The sequence below is a fragment of the Rhinoraja longicauda genome, chromosome 1 (genome assembly GCF_053455715.1).
Source record: "Rhinoraja longicauda isolate Sanriku21f chromosome 1, sRhiLon1.1, whole genome shotgun sequence".
Lineage (NCBI taxonomy): Eukaryota > Metazoa > Chordata > Chondrichthyes > Rajiformes > Arhynchobatidae > Rhinoraja > Rhinoraja longicauda.
The window spans coordinates 37,789,797-37,808,163 of NC_135953.1; the positions used below are offsets into that span (position 1 = coordinate 37,789,797).

The 18,367-nt window shown below is 45.9% G+C and overlaps 1 protein-coding gene across 1 annotated transcript in view; it reads left to right on the top strand.

Moving 5' to 3' along the window:
* Positions 1 to 359: 359 nt before the first annotated feature.
* The window catches only part of LOC144590419 (Golgi phosphoprotein 3), a 51,198-nt gene continuing 33,190 nt past the window's right edge, over positions 360 to 18,367 (top strand). The window contains exon 1 of the mRNA XM_078395058.1: positions 360 to 763. Coding sequence (XP_078251184.1) covers positions 572 to 763 — 192 coding nt within the window. The 5' untranslated portion in view covers positions 360 to 571. The remainder of the gene's footprint in view (positions 764 to 18,367) is intronic.

Consider the following 18,367-nt stretch of genomic DNA (forward strand, 5'->3'; position numbering starts at 1 on the left):
TTTACCCTCCCCACCCTCCCGACTCCCCCCACTCTCCCCCTCCCCACCCCTCTCTCCCCTCCCCACCCCTCTCCCCCTCACTCCCAACTCTCTCCCCCTCACTCCCAACTCTCTCCCCCTCACTCCCAACTCTCTCTCAACTTCCTCCCCTCCTCCTCCCCACCCCCCTCCCCCGCCTCATCAACTCTCCCTCCCCCCTACTCTCACCCTCTCTTTCTCTCTCCTCTCCCCCCCACCTCCCTCTCCCTCTCCCCCCCACCTCCCTCTCCCTCTCCCTCTCCCCTCTCCCCCCGCCCGTCCCCGCACTCGCAGCCGCTCGGCCGCGGCCTTCGCCACATCCCCCTGTGACGTCACGGGGCCTCCCCGCCGCCATATTGCTGGAAAGTCACCGCTTGCTCGCTCGCTCGCTCGCTCTCCCTTCCTCCCGGAATCCGCGCCCTCCCCTCCCCGGCAACGAGCGACCACAGGCTCCAGCCCCGCTCGCCGCGACATTGATGAAGCCTGCCTGCTGACAAAAAAGCAGCAGGAGCGGCAGTCCTCCTCGCCTCTCTCCTTCTCCCCCCTTCGAGCCATGTCGACTCTCACCCAGAGGAGCTCCGGCCTTGTCCAGAGGAAAACCGAAGCTTCCAGAAACGCGGAGATTTCCGAGGACGACGAGGACCAGAGGGATGAGCAGGACCAAGAGGGCGAGAAGTGCGACTCCAAAGAAACTCGCCTCACCCTGATGGAGGAAGTCTTGCTCTTAGGCCTGAAGGACCGGGAGGTCTGATTTGTTTTATTAGGTTTCACTTTGGATGGCAAGGAAATGTTTCTCTTTTTTAAATATGTTGTGAAATGTATTATCGACACGTCGGGTGCCAGCCGCGTAACAGTCAGCCTAACCCCGCTGAACGGAAGAACTGTCGACGAGGGGGCGGGTCCTGCGGGTGATTGACGTGAGCGTTAGCCAATGGCGAGGGGGCGCTGCCGCTGTTGAAGCACGTGGTCGAGCAGTTGGTCCAATGGGAGTGAGGGGGAGGCGGGACTTGGGCGAGCGGCCTGCGGTTGGCTGCAAAAGTACACGGTTCCTGCACTCACTAGACTCCAGTCCAGCTCAGTGTTGCTGACAGGAACATCACCCACAACTATGCAACTTAAAAAAACAAACTGCGCAAGGGATGTATCATTAAATGGACAGTCCGTGGCATTTACTTTGACAGGAATAAATCTGGGGCCAGAGGCCACAGCCTCAGAATAAAAGGACTTTCCATTAGGATGAATTTCTTTAGAAACATAGAAAATAGGTGCAGGAGTAGGCAGGCCATTCGAGCCAGCACCGCCATTCAATATGATCATGGCTGATCATCCAAAATCAGTACCCCGTTCAGGCTTTTTCCCCATATCCCTTGATTCCATTAGCCCGAAGAGCTAAATCTAACTCTCTCTTGAAAACATCCAGTGAGTTGGCATTCACTGCCTTCCGTGGCAAAGAATTCCACAGATTCACAACTCTGGGTGAAAAAGTTTTTCCTCATCTCAGTCCTAAATAGCTTACCCCTTATTCTTAAACTGTGACCCCTGGTTCTGGACTCCCCCAACATCGGGAACATTTTTCCTGCCTCTAGCCTGTCCTATCCTCAAAGTTTTTAAAATGTTTCTATAAGATCACTTCTCATCCTTCTAAATTCCAGCAAATACAAGCCCAGTCGACCCATTCTTTCATCACACGTCAGTCCCGCCATCCCGGGAATTAACCTGGGAATTTAGTCAGAAGGTGGTGAATCTGTGGAACTCATTGTCGCAGAAGGTTGGATATTTTTAAGGCAGAGATACATTCTTGATTAGGATGGTTGTCAGGGGTTATGGGGAGAAGGAAGGTGAATGGGGCTAAGAAGGAAAGATAGATCAGTTCCTTCTCTCCACAAATACGGCCTGCCCCGTTGCCAGCATTTTGTCTATCTTCGATGTAAACTGCAATGCAATTCCTTTCTACACACTCCTGACTAATTTTATTGTATACCTCATTGTCACCTACCCCATGGCCAACAATGAACCATTCTACATTTCCTTGATTATCATGTATAATTTTCACACCTTACATTCTCTTTGTACCCATCCAATTTCCCTCTTGCCTGTCTCTCAGTCTGAGGAAAGGTTCAACTCAAAATGGCACCCGTTCCTTCTCTCCAGAGGTGCAGCCTGTCCCGCTGTTACTGTAGCATTTCGTGTCTATTTTTAATAGAATTCTGAGATGAAATTGAACAGAGAATCTGGAATGTCACAGCTGAAAACATGAGGTTTGAATAAAAACTTTTTGAGTACAAAGCTAACAGATCATATGAAACATTCTTCTGACTTTTTCACGACAAAAACTTGGAATCAATGTAAGAACATAGAGCAGGAATAAATCATTAGGCCTTTGTGCCTGCCACATTATTCATAAAATCATGACTCATCTTTTACCTCAACGTCACTTTCAAGCAGTAATTCCAGTCTTGAGCCTTTCAATGAATGAATCTCGGTCTTGAATGTATGCAGTGATTGAGCCTATACCGTATTCTTGGGTAAAGAATGCCTTCGGGTTGAATAAATGTCTCATCATCTTTGTCCTGAATGGTCAACTCGTCTTTTTGAGACTGTAACGTTTGGTTCTATAAGCTCAACCCACCCAAGTGAAATATCAGTGCACAATCTAGTTAAACCATGTAAAATTGTGTGTGATTCAATGAAATATTCTCTCATTATTCCAAATATCACACTCTGTTTAATCTCTCCTTCCACTATCTCACATTTCAATCTGATGAATTTTCCTTGCATTCCAATTATTTTATGTAGTTACAGTTCTTGTATCTCAAATTAGTATCTGAGAAATAAAAATAGAAAAGCAAATGCAGCAACATCTGAGGAGAGAAATATTTTAATTGTTTCTGTTTCCGCAGTTGCTGCTTGACCACTTAAGTATCACTAGTATTTTCTGCGTTTATTGCAGATTTATCGTATATGTAGTTTCATTGCTTTTGGGCAGTAACAGTGTTCCAGAGTGGTCTCATCGGGACCATGCCACTGGAACAAGATATATCTACTCTTCTGCTCAAACCTTCCTTCAATTAAGGACAGCACACTGCTTCATTGTTAATTGCCGAACAGGCTTGTCTTTCTATTAAAAAGTATTCAATTAAAGTTTATTTTTTAAGTGTAGTGTCAGGAAAAATTTGAGACTAGTATTTTTATTTATGTTACATATTATAGCATGAATTTTATAAAGCGAATTTCAAAAGTAGAATCAAACTGATCAGATCTCTTGCATGTTATATAAAAGGTATGATTACCTGCAACTGCAGAATATGCAACACATGTCCCTATACCTCCTCCCTCAACTCTGTCCTGGGAGAGTCCTTTCAGGTTAGGCAGAGGTTCACTTGCACCTCCTCCAACCTCATCTACTGTATCCGTTGTTCATGATGTGGAATCTTATATATCGGCCAGATCAAACGTGGACTGGGCGATCGTTTCGCTGAACACATTCGCTCAGTCTGCATGAACCTACCTGATCTCCCAGTTGTAAAACACTTTAATTCTCCTTCCCATTCCCACACAGACCTTTCTGTCCTAGATCTCCTCTATTGTCAGAGTGAGGCTAAACGCAAATTGGAGGAATAGCATCTCATATTTCGCTTGGGCAGCTTATAGCCCAGTGGTATGAAATGTGATTTCTCTAACTTCAGGTAGCCTCGGCATTCCCACTCTCTCTATCCCTCCCCCACCCAAGTAGCACTAGCTTCTCGTTTTCACCCACCAAACATCTAATAACGGCCTGTTTCTTTTATCATCGTTACATTTTTGCATATCTTTCATTCATTGTTCTTGATCTTTCTACATCATTGTCTATATCTCTTGTTTCCCTTATCCCTAACCAGTCTGAAGAAGGGTCTTGACCCGAAACGTCACCCATTCTTTCTCTCCAGAGATGCTGCCTGTCCCGCTGAGTTATTCCAGCTTTTGTGTGTCTATCGTGATTATTAATTAGTTTGGTTTGGAGATACAGCGTGGAATCAGGCCCTTCGGCCCACCGAGTCCATACAGATCAGCGATCACCCATACACTAGTTCTATCCTACACACTATGGACAATTTACAGAAGCCAATTAACCTGCAAAGCTGCTCGCTTTGGAATGTGTGAGGAAACTGGAGCACCTGGAGAAAACCCACGCAGTCACAGGTAGAACGTACAAACTCCAGACAGACTGCACCTGTTCAGGCTTCATTTGGAGAAAAGATTTTGGTTGTGGTCGCCCAATTACAGGGAGGATGTGGAGGCTTTGGAAAGGGTGCAAGTGAGGTTTACCGGAATGCTGGTGAGATTAACTGGTACTTGCTATAAGGAGAGGTTGGACAAACTTCAGGTGTGTTCTCTGGAATGTTGGAGGTCCAGGGGAGACCTGATAGAAGTATATCAAAGTTATGTGCGGCATGGAGGGGATAGACCTTTTTTGCAGGATGAAAATGCCAAAGACTGGAGGGTGTGCAAAGCTTTAAAGTCAGATGGGGATGTTTAGAAGAGCTGTGCAGGTTGCGTTTTTACATGTAGTAGTCAGTGCGTGGAACGTGCTACCAGGGGTGGTCATGGAATCAGATAGAATTGTGACATTTAAGAAGTTTTTAGATAGGCACGTGGATATGCATGAAATGGAAGGATATGTATCACGTGTAGGCAGAGGATATTAACTTGACATTGTGTTCGGTCAGACATTAGGACCAAAGAGCCTGTTCCTGTGATGTACTGTTCTGTTATGCGCATAACTTTCATCTGCAAATTTAAAAAACCTTATGTGTAGCAGGTGCCTTGCTGAGATTATGAGGGCAAACTAATATAGGACAAAGGCTCCAAATGACTTTTTGGATCGTGACTTCTTCAGTCATGACCCAAAATGTCTTCTGGCCATCTCTCTCCACAGATGCGGCCTGACCCACTAAGTTTCTCCAATATTTTTTTAAACACATGGTTATAATTGCTTAAAATCACTTGCTCCTAAACTATTTAGATGAAAACGGAATTAACTTGTTCAGGCATTCCTTTGTGTTGTAACAATATTTCAATATATTTTTGGGATATCCTAATGCAAATTTCATGTATCCTCCATTGGTGTTTGCATTTCTCAATTTTATTTTTTTGTGAAGAGTGCTATAGATTGATGATTTTGCACTTATTAAAGTTTGCAAAGTATTCTTGGCAATAATTTTGTGAAAAAAGTTTGTTGATTGTGTTGACCAACATTCTTCACAAAAGAAAATTTACATCTGCTGGATGCAGATTATCTACAATGTTTATTAACATGAAAGTGACTGCTTCAAAGTAATCAATTAACTGTGAAGAACAACCTTATGGCACATTCAATCACTTACCTTTCATGTTGTATGCTCAAATATTGGCTTTTGCTTTAAATTTGATATACAGGTAGTTCTGCTATAATGCAATCGTTGTTCCAAATAAACCTGGTGTTAGACAAATCGTGTTTTAACGACTATTGTGTCAATGGGGGGAAGTGGGTCAGGAGGTAGAGTGTTTCAGACTCACAATGCTATTTTTCCCCGCAGGATTTTCAAAGGACTTTTCATTCGCAATAAGTTTTTTTTGGAAACATAAAAATACTGAAGGCTATATGTTACATTGTTTAACAGAGTATCATTGTCAATAGAAGTGATTGCTTGTTAATTTCAATGGCCACCCATGGTTAAAGTAGCAGCTGTGTACATAAGAGACAATGGTAGACAAAGAGCTGGAGTAACTGAGAGGGTAATGCAATAAACCATGCCTGATCTGCTGAGTTACTCCAGCACTTTGTAACATTATTTTTGTTGCGCAGCATTTGCAATTCCTGTGTCTAAGAGACAATCTGGTCAGTGTGTGAAGATTAAAAGGAAACAGCGGTTTCCGTACACTGTTTAAATCCAAGATGGTTATTTTTCTGCTTATCAATTTCCAAAGTAGCTTTTAAGTGGTTCTCTAGTTCCCAGTTGTAATCGCGTTATGACTAATTCAACCCACGTAATACAAATAATGTACCGTAATTCGCCACGGGTGTTATATCGATTTCGTGTTAGGGAAACACGTGTTAGAACTGAACTACCTGTATTACGATAGCACATTCTGAAGAAATAAATACTGCATGTGATAGTACTGGCATTATTCTCTTGAAGTAGAAAAACTGGGAAGTAAAGTTATGGCCTGGAGCATAGGAGAATTGGATTCAATATCCGCCTGAAGTTGTACTGGTTAAAGTACAGTTCAGTTTTCCAAAGTATTGTTTGAATAGTCACAGATGTTAAACATGAGTCAATGCAGTTTGGCAACCTATTAGAATATATTTGTTTACTTTGCATTAGAAATTCATTGATTGGGTTGAGAGTGAGTCAGAGTTCCGCAAGGGTCGGTGCTGGGGCCGGTACTCTTCATGATGTATATTAATGATTTGGACGAGGGGATTGAAGGCTTTGCGGCCTAGTTTGTGGATGATATGAAAATAGGTGGAAGGGCAGGTAATGTAGAGAAAGCAAGGACTCTGCAGAAGGATTTGGACAGGTTGGGAGAGTGGGGAGAGAAGTGGCAAGTGGAAAATAATGTAGCAAAGTTTGGAGTCGTGCATTTTGGTAGGAGGAATAAAGGCGTAGACTATTTTCTAAATGTGGAGAGAATCCAGAAATTGGAGGTGCAGGATTCCCAAACTTGTTAATCTGCAAGTCGAATGTGGTAGTAAAGAAAGCAAACTCAATGCTAACTTGTATTTCAAGAGGGCTTGTATACATGTAAAAACAGGGATGTAATGATGAAGCTCTATAAGGCGCTGGTAAGGCCGTATTTGGAATATTGTGTGCAATTTTGGGCACCATATTTGAAGAAGGATGTGCTGGCTCTGGAGAGGATCCAGAGGAGGTTTACAAGAGTGATCCCAGGAATGAGTAAGTTAACCTACGATGAGCATTTGTCGGCACTGGGCCTGTACTCACTGGAGTTTAGAAGAATGAGGGGGGACCTCATTGAAACTTACGGAATAGTGAAAGGCTTGGAGTGGATGTTTCCACTAATGGGAGAGTCTAGGACTAGAGGTCATAGCCTCAGAATTAAAGGACATTCTTTTAGGATGGAGATGAGGAGAAATTTATTTAGTCAGAGGGTGGTGAATCTGTGGAATTCTTTGCCATAGAAGGTTGTGGAGGCTAAGTCAGTGGATATTTTAAAGGCAGAGATAGATTGATTCTTGATTAGTACAGGTGTCAGAGGCTATGGGGAGAAGGCAGGAGAATGGGGGTCAGTAGAGAGAGATAGAACAGCCATGGTTGAATGGTGGAGTAGACGATGGGCCGAATGGCCTAATTCTACTCCTATCACTTATGACCTTATGAGAGTGGTTTAGTTTAGTTTAGAGGTACAGCGCGGAAACAGGCTCTTCAGCCTACCGAGTCCACGTCGACCAGCGATCCCCGCATATTAACACTGCCCTATATACACCAGGGACAATTTTACATTTATATAAAGCCAATTTACCTACAAACTTGTATGTCCTTAGAGTGTGGGAAGAAACCGAAGATCCCAGAGAAAACTCACATGCTCACGGGGAGAATGTACAAACTCCATGCAGACAGCACCCGTGGTCGGGATCAAACCCGGGTCTCTGGCGCTGCAAGCGCTGTAAAGCAGCAACTCTACCTCTGTGCCACCGCCGTGGTCTTGATTCATTAGAGAGATGAGAGTTTTATTGTGCCCATTCCTCCTTCACCTATAACACTATAACACTATATGAAGAGCATTTTTGTAACCAGTAAAACCTTGCATTGTATACTTGGCATGATGCCAGCTTGGATGATGTATGATGCAGTGTTAAAAAAGTGTAGAAAATAGGAATTTAGGTTCAGGTTTATTGTTTAGGTTTATTATTATCACGTGTACTTGAGGTACAGTGAAACACTTTGTTTTACATGCTATCCAATCAGATCAGATAATGCTATACATAAATACAATCAAGTCAAACTCAAGTACATTTGGAGCTGCAAGGTGGAAGATACAGAGGGCAGAATATAATGCTTAGCATTGAAAATCATTCAGTAGCTTGGTAATGAAGGGGAAGAAACCCTTCCCGAGTCTAGTGGTGCGAATGTATCTTCTGGCCGACGGGAGCAGGGAGAAGGAATGATGACAAGGGTGGGACATTTCTTTGATTCTGCTGGCTGCTTTTCCAAGGCATCATGTGGATAGAATCATTGGTGGAGAGTCTGGTCTGTGTGATACACTGGCCGATGTCCACAACTCCCTCCAATCTCTTGCTATCTTGGGTAGGGTTGATCCCAAACCAAGCTGTGATGCAAACCGACAGTTGGGGTACAAACTTAAAGCACACGGTATTGGGGGTTCAGTGTTGAGGTGGATAGAGAATTGGTTGGCGGACAGGAAGCAAAGAGTAGGAATAAACAGGTCCTTTTCGGAATGGCAGGCAGTGACTAGTGCAGATGATACAAAGCTGGGTGGCAGTGTGAACTGCGAGGAGGATGCTAGGAGGCTGCAGAGTGACTTGGATAGATTAGGAGAGTGGGCAAATGCATGGCAGATGCAATATAATGTGGATAAATGTGAGGTTATCCACTTTGGCGGCAAGAACAGGAAAGCAGAGTATTACCTGAATGGTGGCCAATTAGGAAAAGGGGAGATGCAACGTGACCTGGGTGTCATGGTGCACCAGTCATTGAAAGTAGGCATGCAGGTGCAGCAGGCAGTGAAGAAAGCGAATGGTATGTTAGCATTCATAGCAAGAGGATTTGAGTATAGGAGCAGGGAAGTTCTGCTGCAGTTGTACAGGGCCTTGGTGAGACCGCACCTGGAGTATTGTGTACAGTTTTGGTCTCCTAATCTGAGGAAAGACATTATTGCCTTAGAGGGAGTACAGAGAAGGTTCACCAGATTGATCCCTGGGATGGCAGGACTTTCATATGAAGAAGAAGGTCGTGTCTGACTAACTTGATTGAATTTTTTGAAGGGGTGACCAAGGAGGTAGATGGGGGTAGTGCAGTGGATGTGGTATACATGGATTTCAGTAAGGCTTTTGACAAGGTCCCACACAGGAGACTAGTCAAGAAGGTAAGAGCCCATGGGATCCAGGGCACCTTGGTAAAATGGATTAAAAAACTGGCTTAATGACAGAAGGCAGAGGGTGATGGTAGAAGGGTGCTTCTGTGACTGGAGGCCGGTGTCCAGTGGGGTGCCGCAGGGATCGGTGTTGGGTCCCTTACTGTTTGTAATCTACATAAATGATCTGGATGTCAACGTACAGGGCATGATCAGCAAGTTTGCAGATGACACAAAGTTAGGGGGGGGGGGGTGGTGAATAGCGAGGAAGGGATCTGCAAGCTGCAGGAAGATATAGATGAGATGGGCGGAGCAGTGGCAGATGGAATTTAATCCTGAAAAGTGCAAGGTGATGCACTTTGGCAGAAATAACTTGGAGTGGGAGTACACCATGAATGGAAGGACCCTAGGGAAGACAGGGGTACAGAGGGACCTTGGAGTACAGGTACACAAGTCCTTGAAGGCAGCAGGACAGGTGGACAGGGTGGTCAAAAAGGCATATGGGTTACTGGCCTTCATTAGCCGGGGCATCGAATATAAAAGTAGGGGGGTAATGATGGAATTGTACAGAACACTGGTGAGGCCACAGCTGGGGTATTGTGTACAGTTCTGGTCACCACATTATAGAAAGGATGTGATAGCTTTGGAGAGGGTGCAGAGGAGATTCACCAGGATGCTGCCAGGGATGAAGGGCCTCGGCTATGAGGAGAGACTGAGCAAACTGGGGTTGTTTTCCCTGGAGCAGAGAAGGCTGAGAGGGGACATGATCGAGGTGTACAAGATCATGAGGGGCATAGATAAGGTAGATGGCGGGGAACTTCTTCCACTGGTGGAAGGTTCAACAACGAGGGGACATAGATACAGGGTAAGGGGAGGGAGGTTTCGGGGGGATGTGAGAAAGAACTTTTTCACCCAGAGGGTGGTTGGAGTCTGGAACTCACTGCCTGGGGTGGTGGTGGAGGCGGGAACACTCACAACGTTTAAGAGGCATTTGGATGGGCACTTGAAATGCTACAACATTCAGGGCTACGGTCCAAATGCGGGAAAATGGGATTAAAATTAGACTGTGTTTGGTAACGGGCGGCACGGACACGATGGGCCGAAGGGCCTCTTTCTGTGCTGTAGGACTCTATGACTCTAAAGACTGGATAGACTAGGCTTATACTCGCTGGAATTTAGAAGACTGAGGGGGGATCTTATTGAAACATATAAAATTCTTAAGGGGTTGGAGAGGCTAGATGCGGGAAGATTGTTCCCGATGTTGGGGAAGTCCAGAACCAGGGGTCACAGCTTAAGGATAAGGGGAAGTTCTTTTAGGACCGAGATGAGAAAACATTTCTTCACACAGAGAGTGGTGAGTCTGTGGAATTCTCTGCCACAGAAGGTAGTTGAGGCCAGTTCATTGGCTATATTTAAGAGGGAGTTAGATGTGGCCCTTATGGCTAAAGGGATCAGGGTGTATGGAGAGAAGGCAGGTACAGGTTACTGAGCTGGATGATCAGCCATGATCATATTGAATGGCGGTGCAGGCTCGAAGGGCCGAATGGCCTACTCCTGCACCTATTTTCTATGTTTCTATGCTTTATGGTGCATTTGTAGAAATTTGTAAGAGTTATTACCATATTTCCTCAGTTTGCTAAGGAAGTAGAGGTGTTAGTTTGTCATCAATTTGTTTATCATCAGTTGTGTTCAAGATTTGTTTTTGCACTTCTTCAGCTATTTCTGCAACACGACACCTCTCTTTCCACATGTGCCACAAATTGTACTGATATTACTGGCAAGAACGGGCATGAACTCTACTCACTTGCCTTCTGCATATGCTGTCATCTCCAGAAGTAGACAATAGACAATAGGTGCAGGAGTAGGCCATTCGGCCCTTCGAGCCAGCACCGCCATTCAATGTGATCATGGCTGATCATTCTCAATCAGTACCCCGTTCCCGCTTTCTCCCCATACCCCCTGACTCCGCTATCCTTAAGAGCTCTATCTAGCTCTCTCTTGAATTTATTCAGAGAATTGGCCTCCACTGCCCTCTGAGGCAGAGAATTCCACAGGTTCACAAATCTCTGACTGAAAAAGTTTTTCCTCATCTCTGTTCTAAATGGCCTACCCCTTATTCTCAAACTGTGGCCCCTTGTTCTGGACTCCCCCAACATTGGGAACATGTTTCCTGCCTCTAATGGCTGCGGCTCTCTGGCAGTCTGTTTGTCTTTTTTCTTTCTTTTTTTTGTGTCGGTGCTGGGATGGTTTTTGTTTCTGTTTTTGGCTGTGTATGTGTGGGGGTGGGGCGGGGGAAACCTTTCTTTTATTAGGTCTCTTCCCCGGGGCGCAGCTCGCCCGCGGGGCCTTCCATCGCCCGGCGCGGCTTGGCCGCTGGACTTAACATCGCCTGCGCGGCTCGGCTGCGGGACGTTTCAGTGCCCGGTGCGGCTCGGCCGCGGGACGTTTCAGTGCCCGGTGCGGCTCGGCTGCGGGACTTAACATCGCTGTGACTGCTGAAATTTCGTTCGGTGTTGTGCCGAGTGACAATAAAGTGTTGTTATGTTATGTTATGTGTCCAACCCCTTAATAATCTTATACGTTTCGATAAGATCCCCTCTCATCCTTCTAAATTCCAGTGTATACAAGCCTAGTCGCTCCAGTCTTTCAACATATGACAGTCCCGCCATTCCGGGAATTAACCTAGTAAACCTACGCTGCACGCCCTCAATGGCAAGAATATCCTTCCTCAAATTTGGTGACCAAAACTGTACACAGTACTCCAGGTGCGGTCTCACTAGGGCCCTGTACAACTGAAGAAGGACCTCTTTGCTCCTATACTCAACTCCTCTTGTTATGAAGGCCAACATTCCATTGGCTTTCTTCACTGCCTGCTGTACCTGCATGCTTCCTTTCAGTGACTGATGCACTAGGACACCCAGATCACGTTGTAGGTCCCCTTTTCCTAACTTGACACCATTCTGCAGTTTAATGTGGATAAATGTGAGGTTATCCACTTTGGTGGCAAGAATAGGAAGGCAGATTATTATCTGAATGGTGTCAAGTTAGGAGAAGGGGAAGTACAACAGGATCTGGGTGTCCTTGTTCACCCAGTTACTGAAAGTAAGCATGCAGGTACAGCAAAGAGGTCCTTCTACATTGTACATGGCCCTAGTGAGACCACATCTGGAGTATTGTGTGCAGTTTTGGTCTCCAAATTTGAGGAAGGGCATTCTTGCTATTGAGGGTGTGCAGTGTAGGTTCACGAGGTTAATTCCCGGGATGGCGGGACTGTCATATGTTGAAAGAATGGAGCGACTGGGCTTGCATACACTGAAATTTAGAAGGATGAGAGGGGATCTTATTGAAACATATATGATTATTGAGGGATTGGACATGCTCGAGGCAGGAAACATGTTCCCCATGTTGGGGGAGTCCAGAACCAGGGGCCACAGTTTAAGAATAAGGAGTAGGCCATTTAGAACGGAGATGAGGAACAACTTTTTCACCCAAAGAGTTGTGAATCTGTGGAATTCTCTGCCTCGGAAGGCAGTGGAGGCCAATTCTCTGGATGCTTACAAGAATGATTCCAGGAATGAGTGGGTTGGCATATGATGAGCGTTTGACAGCACTGGGCCTATACTCGCTAGAGTTTAGAAGGTTGAGTGGGGACCTCATTCGGCATGTCCACACGTAGATGATCATGGTTTCTAAGGGGATCTATTCTCCCTCTGGTTATCCTTTTTCTCTTAATATACATAAAATCTCTTTTTTTATTCTACTTAAACTTATCTGCCAGAGCATTCTCATGCCAAGTTTTTGTTCTGATTTCCTTCTCCTCAATTCCCTCTATTCTTCCAGGGATACACCCAGTTCCCTGTCGTCCTTTTGCCAACAAACAATTTACTCCAATTAAGTTTTCAAGTTCCTGTCTAATACGATCAAAGTTTGCCTTGCTGTAGTTTCGAACTTTAACTTGAGGACAAGCCATTTTCGTATCTCTAACTATTTTAAAGCTAATCGAACCATAGTTGCTGGTCCCCAAAACGCTTTCCCATTGACACTTCAGTCACTTACTCTGCCCAGTTCCCTAAGAGTAGGTCAAGCTTTGTGCTCTCTTGTAGAGCACGCTACATGTTACCTGAGGAAACTTTCCTGAATACATTTGATAAATTCCACTCCATCAAAGCCCTTGGCATTATAGCAATCCCTGTCTGTATTGGGAAAGTTCAAATCCCTTACACTGACAAACCTGTAAATCCTGCAGTTATCTGCTATTTTCTGGTACATTTGATAGTGTTTACCTTTTGGATATTGTTGGAGTTACAATCATCAAGCCAAATGGAGGTTTTGCCAACATACTTCGGATGTATGATGTGGTGAAAAGGCTTTGGGTAATACGTAATTTCCTTCAAAATACCTAACTATGACTTGCTCTTGGAGCCACTGTATAAATGGCTTGATTATTAACATAGTTAATTGCACTAAAGATTACATAGATATAGAAGATGAGGAGGTGGAAAAGCTATTCAGGAGACAGAAAAGCCGGAAATCTCCAGAACGGACAATGTTTCCCCCTCTATCCTCAAGCTCTGTGCCGAACAACTGGCACCAGTCTACACAGACATTTTCAATCGGTCTCTGCAAACCTGCACTGGCCCTGCCTGCTTCAGAGTCTCCACTATTGTTCCCGTACCCAAAAAGCCATGGATTACTGGTCTTAATGACTATAGGCCTGTCGCACTGACCTCTGTAACTATGAAGACTTGTGCTGGCCCAGCTGAAAAATATCACAAACCCCCTGCTGGATCTCCTGCAGTTTGCAGGCCGGGCCAATAGATCAGTGGATGACGCAGTCAAGGAAGGCCTGCACCTCATCCTCCAGCACCGAGACTGCCAGGGGACCTATGCAAGGATTTTGTTTGTGGACTTTAGCTCTGCTTTTAACACCATTGTACCACAGCTACTACACTCCAAACTCTCCCAGTTGACTGTGCCTGAACCCCTCTGACAGTGGATCATCAACTGCCTGACAGACAGGAAGCAGCATGTGAGCCTGGGAAAGCACATCTCGGACCCGCAAACCCTCAGCATAGGAGCTCCGCAAGGCTGCGTACTCTCCCCTCTCCTTTACCCTCTCTACACCAACGACTGCACCTCCACAGACTCCTCTGTCAAGCTCCTCAAGTTTGCGGATGACACAACCCTGATTGGACTGATCCAGGATGGGGAGGAATCTGCCTACAGAGGGGAAGTGACACAGCTGGCGTCCTGGTGTTATCACAACAACCTGGAGCTCAATGTTCTTATGTTCTTAAGATGGAGGAATTGATTGTAGACTTTCCTATAACACGGAACTGAACACAATACTCTAAATGTGGCGTCACTAACATCTTATACAACTGAAACATGACCTCCCAACTTCTAAACTCAATATCTGGCTGATGATGACCAATGTGCCAAAAGCCTTTTTGACCACCCTATCAACCTGTGACTCCACCTTCACCTAGATCCCTCTGCTCCACGACACTACCCAGAGCCCTATCATTCACTGTGTTGGTCCTGCCCATGTTAGACTTCCCAAAATGCAACATCTCACACTTCTCTGTATTAAATTCCATCAATCATTCCTCAGCCCACCTGGCCAATTGATCAAGATCCTGCTGCAATTTTTCACAACCATGTTCACCATGCAAAGCCACCCACTTTTGTGTCATCTGCAAACTTGCTAATCTTGCCGTGTATGTTCTCATTCAAATTATTGATTATAGATGACAAACAGTAACGGACCCTGCACCGAACCCTGAGGCACACCACTCGTCACAGGCTTCCAGCCGTGAAGCAACTTCCAACATCTGCTTCCTTCCATGAAGCCAATTTTCTAACCATTCAGCTATCTCTCCTTGGATCCCATGCGACCTAATCTTCCAGAGTAGCCTACCATGCAGAACCTTGTCGAGTGTTTTGCTGAATTATGCTTGTTGAATTATTTAAATAATTTGTCGGGAACAATTTTACATTTATCAATTAATCCTTTGAATAATGTTTTCAATTTGGCAGATATGCTGTGTGGGAAAAGTCAGCCACTCCTTGAATTTGAGAGTGATGTCATATCATATCATATCATATAAATACAGCCGGAAACAGGCCTTTTCGGCCCACCAAGTCCGTGCCGCCCAGCGATCCCCGCACATTAACACTATCCTACACCCACTAGGGACAATTTTTACATTTACCCAGCCAATTAACCTACATACCTGTACGTCTTTGGAGTGTGGGAGGAAACCAAAGATCTCGGAGAAAACCCACGCAGGTCACGGGGAGAACATACAAACTCCTTACAGTGCAGCACCCGTAGTCAGGATCGAACCTGAGTCTCCGGCGCTGCATTCGCTGTAAAGCAGCAACTCTACCGCTGCGCCACCGTGCCGCCCTCATGCAAATAGGTGTGGATGGGGTGAGGGGTTACATAGACACAATGGGTCCCGGTGGGGCCCAACTTCTCCGGCAGTCCCTGACCTGCAGAGAACACGGTCAAAGACGACAACAGGGAACACGAGACCATAGGGAACAACAGGCCCAGCGAAAAGGAACACACCACGGAACAAGGAAAAGAAAGAAAAGGAAAAGAAAAGAACAAAGGAACAAGAAAGACGAACACACAGAGAAAAGGACACACAGACACACAGAAACAAGAAAAGAGAAACAAGAAGACCCAAGAAAACAACAGCAAACCGGAAACACAAGGAACGAACAAGAGAACCCCCGGAACACGAGAAACAAGGTCCCCGCGCCCCCTGGCCCCTCGCACCCGAGCCACAGGACCCCACTCAGCTTCCCTCTCCCCCCTTCCCCTCTCCCCTTCCCCTCTCCCCCTTCCCTCTCCCCCTTCCCCTCTCCCCCTTCCCCTCTCCCCCTCCCTCTCCCCTTCCCCTCTCCTCCCCCTTCCCTCCTCCCCCCTTCCCCTCTCCCCCTTCCCCTCTCCCCCCTTCCCCTCTCCCCCTTCCCCTCTCCCCTTCCCCTCTCCCCCCTTCTCCTCTCCCCCTTCCCCTCTCCCCTCTCCCCCTTCCCCTCTCCCCCTTCCCCTCTCCCCCCTTCCCCTCTCCCCCTTCCCCTCTCCCTCTTCCCCTCTTCCCCTCTCCCCCTTCCCCCCTCCCCTTCCCCCCTCCCCTTCCCCTCTCCCCATTCCCCTCTCCCCCTTCCCCTCTCCCCCTTCCCCTCTCCCCCCTTCCCCTCTCCCCTTTCCCCTCTCCCCCTTCCCCTCTCCCCCTTCCCTTCCCCTCTCCCCCTTCCCCCCTCCCCTTCCCCTCTCCCCATTCCCCTCTCCCCCTTCCCCTCTCCCCCTTCCCCTCTCCCCTTCCCCTCTCCCCCCTTCCCCTCTCCCCCCTTCGCCTCTCCCTGCTCCCTCCCTCCCTGCTCCCTTCCCCCTCTCCCTCTCTCCCTCCCCCCCCCCACCTCCTCCTCCCTCCTACCCCCCTCCTCCCTTCCTTTCCCACCCTTTTCTTTCATTTTGGACCTAGTATTCAACATTTATAAGATCACAATTGAAATGGGAATAATTTTTTAAAAATTGAGAAATTATACCTGTCAGGAAAGATGGAATAGGCTGTGGTTCTTTGATGGAACTAATGGTGCTTTGAAAGATTATGGAAGGACTGAATAGGGAAAGTGTTTGTACTTGTCATGGAGTCATAGACCTTTGTAGTACGGAAACAAGATCTTTGGTCCACCTTTCCATGCTGACCAAGTTGGCATATTAGGTCTGGCATACTAGTTGGCATACTCAGTTTGAAGAAGGGTCTCAACCTGAAATGTCACCAATTCCTTCTCTCCATTAATGCTGCCTGGCTTGCTGAGTTACTCCAGCATTTTGTGTCTATCCTTGGCATACGAAGCTAGTCCCATTTCCTGCTTTTGGCCCATAGGCCTCTAAACCCTCTATTTATTTCCAATTTAAAGGCATCCGTCCTATAGTTGGGCAACCAGGACTGCACACTATGCTCCACATGTGGTCCCACCAATGACTTGTACAGTTGCATCATGATATCCCATCTTTTGCACTCAACATCTTTCCCAAATGAAGGCAAGCATGCCAAAGATTTTCTTCAGCACACTGTTCACTTGACTCAATTTAAGTCTATGCTCTCTAGTTTTAGAATCCTCAATCCTGAAAAAAAATACATTGAGTGTTCACTTGCACACCTCAATGAGGTCGCATCAGCCTCCTATGTACAAAAGAAAAAAATGTCTCAGTCTGTCCAACCTCTCCCTATAACTCAAGCCCTCATGCCCAGTTAACATTCTGGTGAATCTCTATTTATTTTCAACTTAATGACATCCTTCCAATAGTTGGGCAACCAGGACTGCACACTGTGCTCCACATGTGGTCCTACCAACAACTTGTACAGTTGCATCATGACATCCCACCTTTTGTACTCAATATCTTTCCCAATGAAGGCAAGCATGCCAAAGGTTTTCTTCAGCACATAGTTCACTTGGCTCACTACTTTTGGGGGACTATGCATCTATACTCTCTGTGTCTTTACCAACACTCTCCGGGTCTTTATTGTTTAATGTGGTAATGGTACAGTACTTGCTTGGTTTGAAACACCAAAGTACGCCACCTCACACTTGTCAGAGTTGAATTCCATTTTCCATTCCTTTCCCACCTTCCCAACTCAGCTAGATCCTGTTGTAAACTCGGATATCCTTCACAATATGTCCAAAATCCAACCAATTTTGTGTCATCTGCAAATTCACTTACTAACTATCCCCATTAACATCTTTCACCACTGACATCACCTGCCCATAGTTCTCAGGCTTGTCCTCGGTGCCCATCCTAAATAACGATACAACATAGCCTCCCTCCAGTCTTCTGGAACTTTACTTGTGGCTAAAGATGATGCAAATATCTCTGCAATTTCCTCCCCAGCTTTCTAAAGCCAAGAAAGTACTTGGTCAGACCTGAGAATTTATCCACCTTAATGAGCTTTAAACTGCCACTACCTCCTTTTTGATCATTTGTATCTGATCTAACACATCACAACCCACATGCCTCAATTCCTTAACTTCCATGATCTTCTCCGTAAAATCCGATGGAAAGTATTCATGTAATATTTTCCCCATCTCACGTGGCTCGAAACAAATATGGCCAAGCTGACTTTTTCACTCAACAAGGGTGCTTAGTGAACTTGGCTGACAATGATTAACATCAGTGGGTTAAGAAGATATTTAGATTTGAAATACTTGACCTGCTGACGAATGTAAATCTCATCTACTAAACAAGAACAGGATC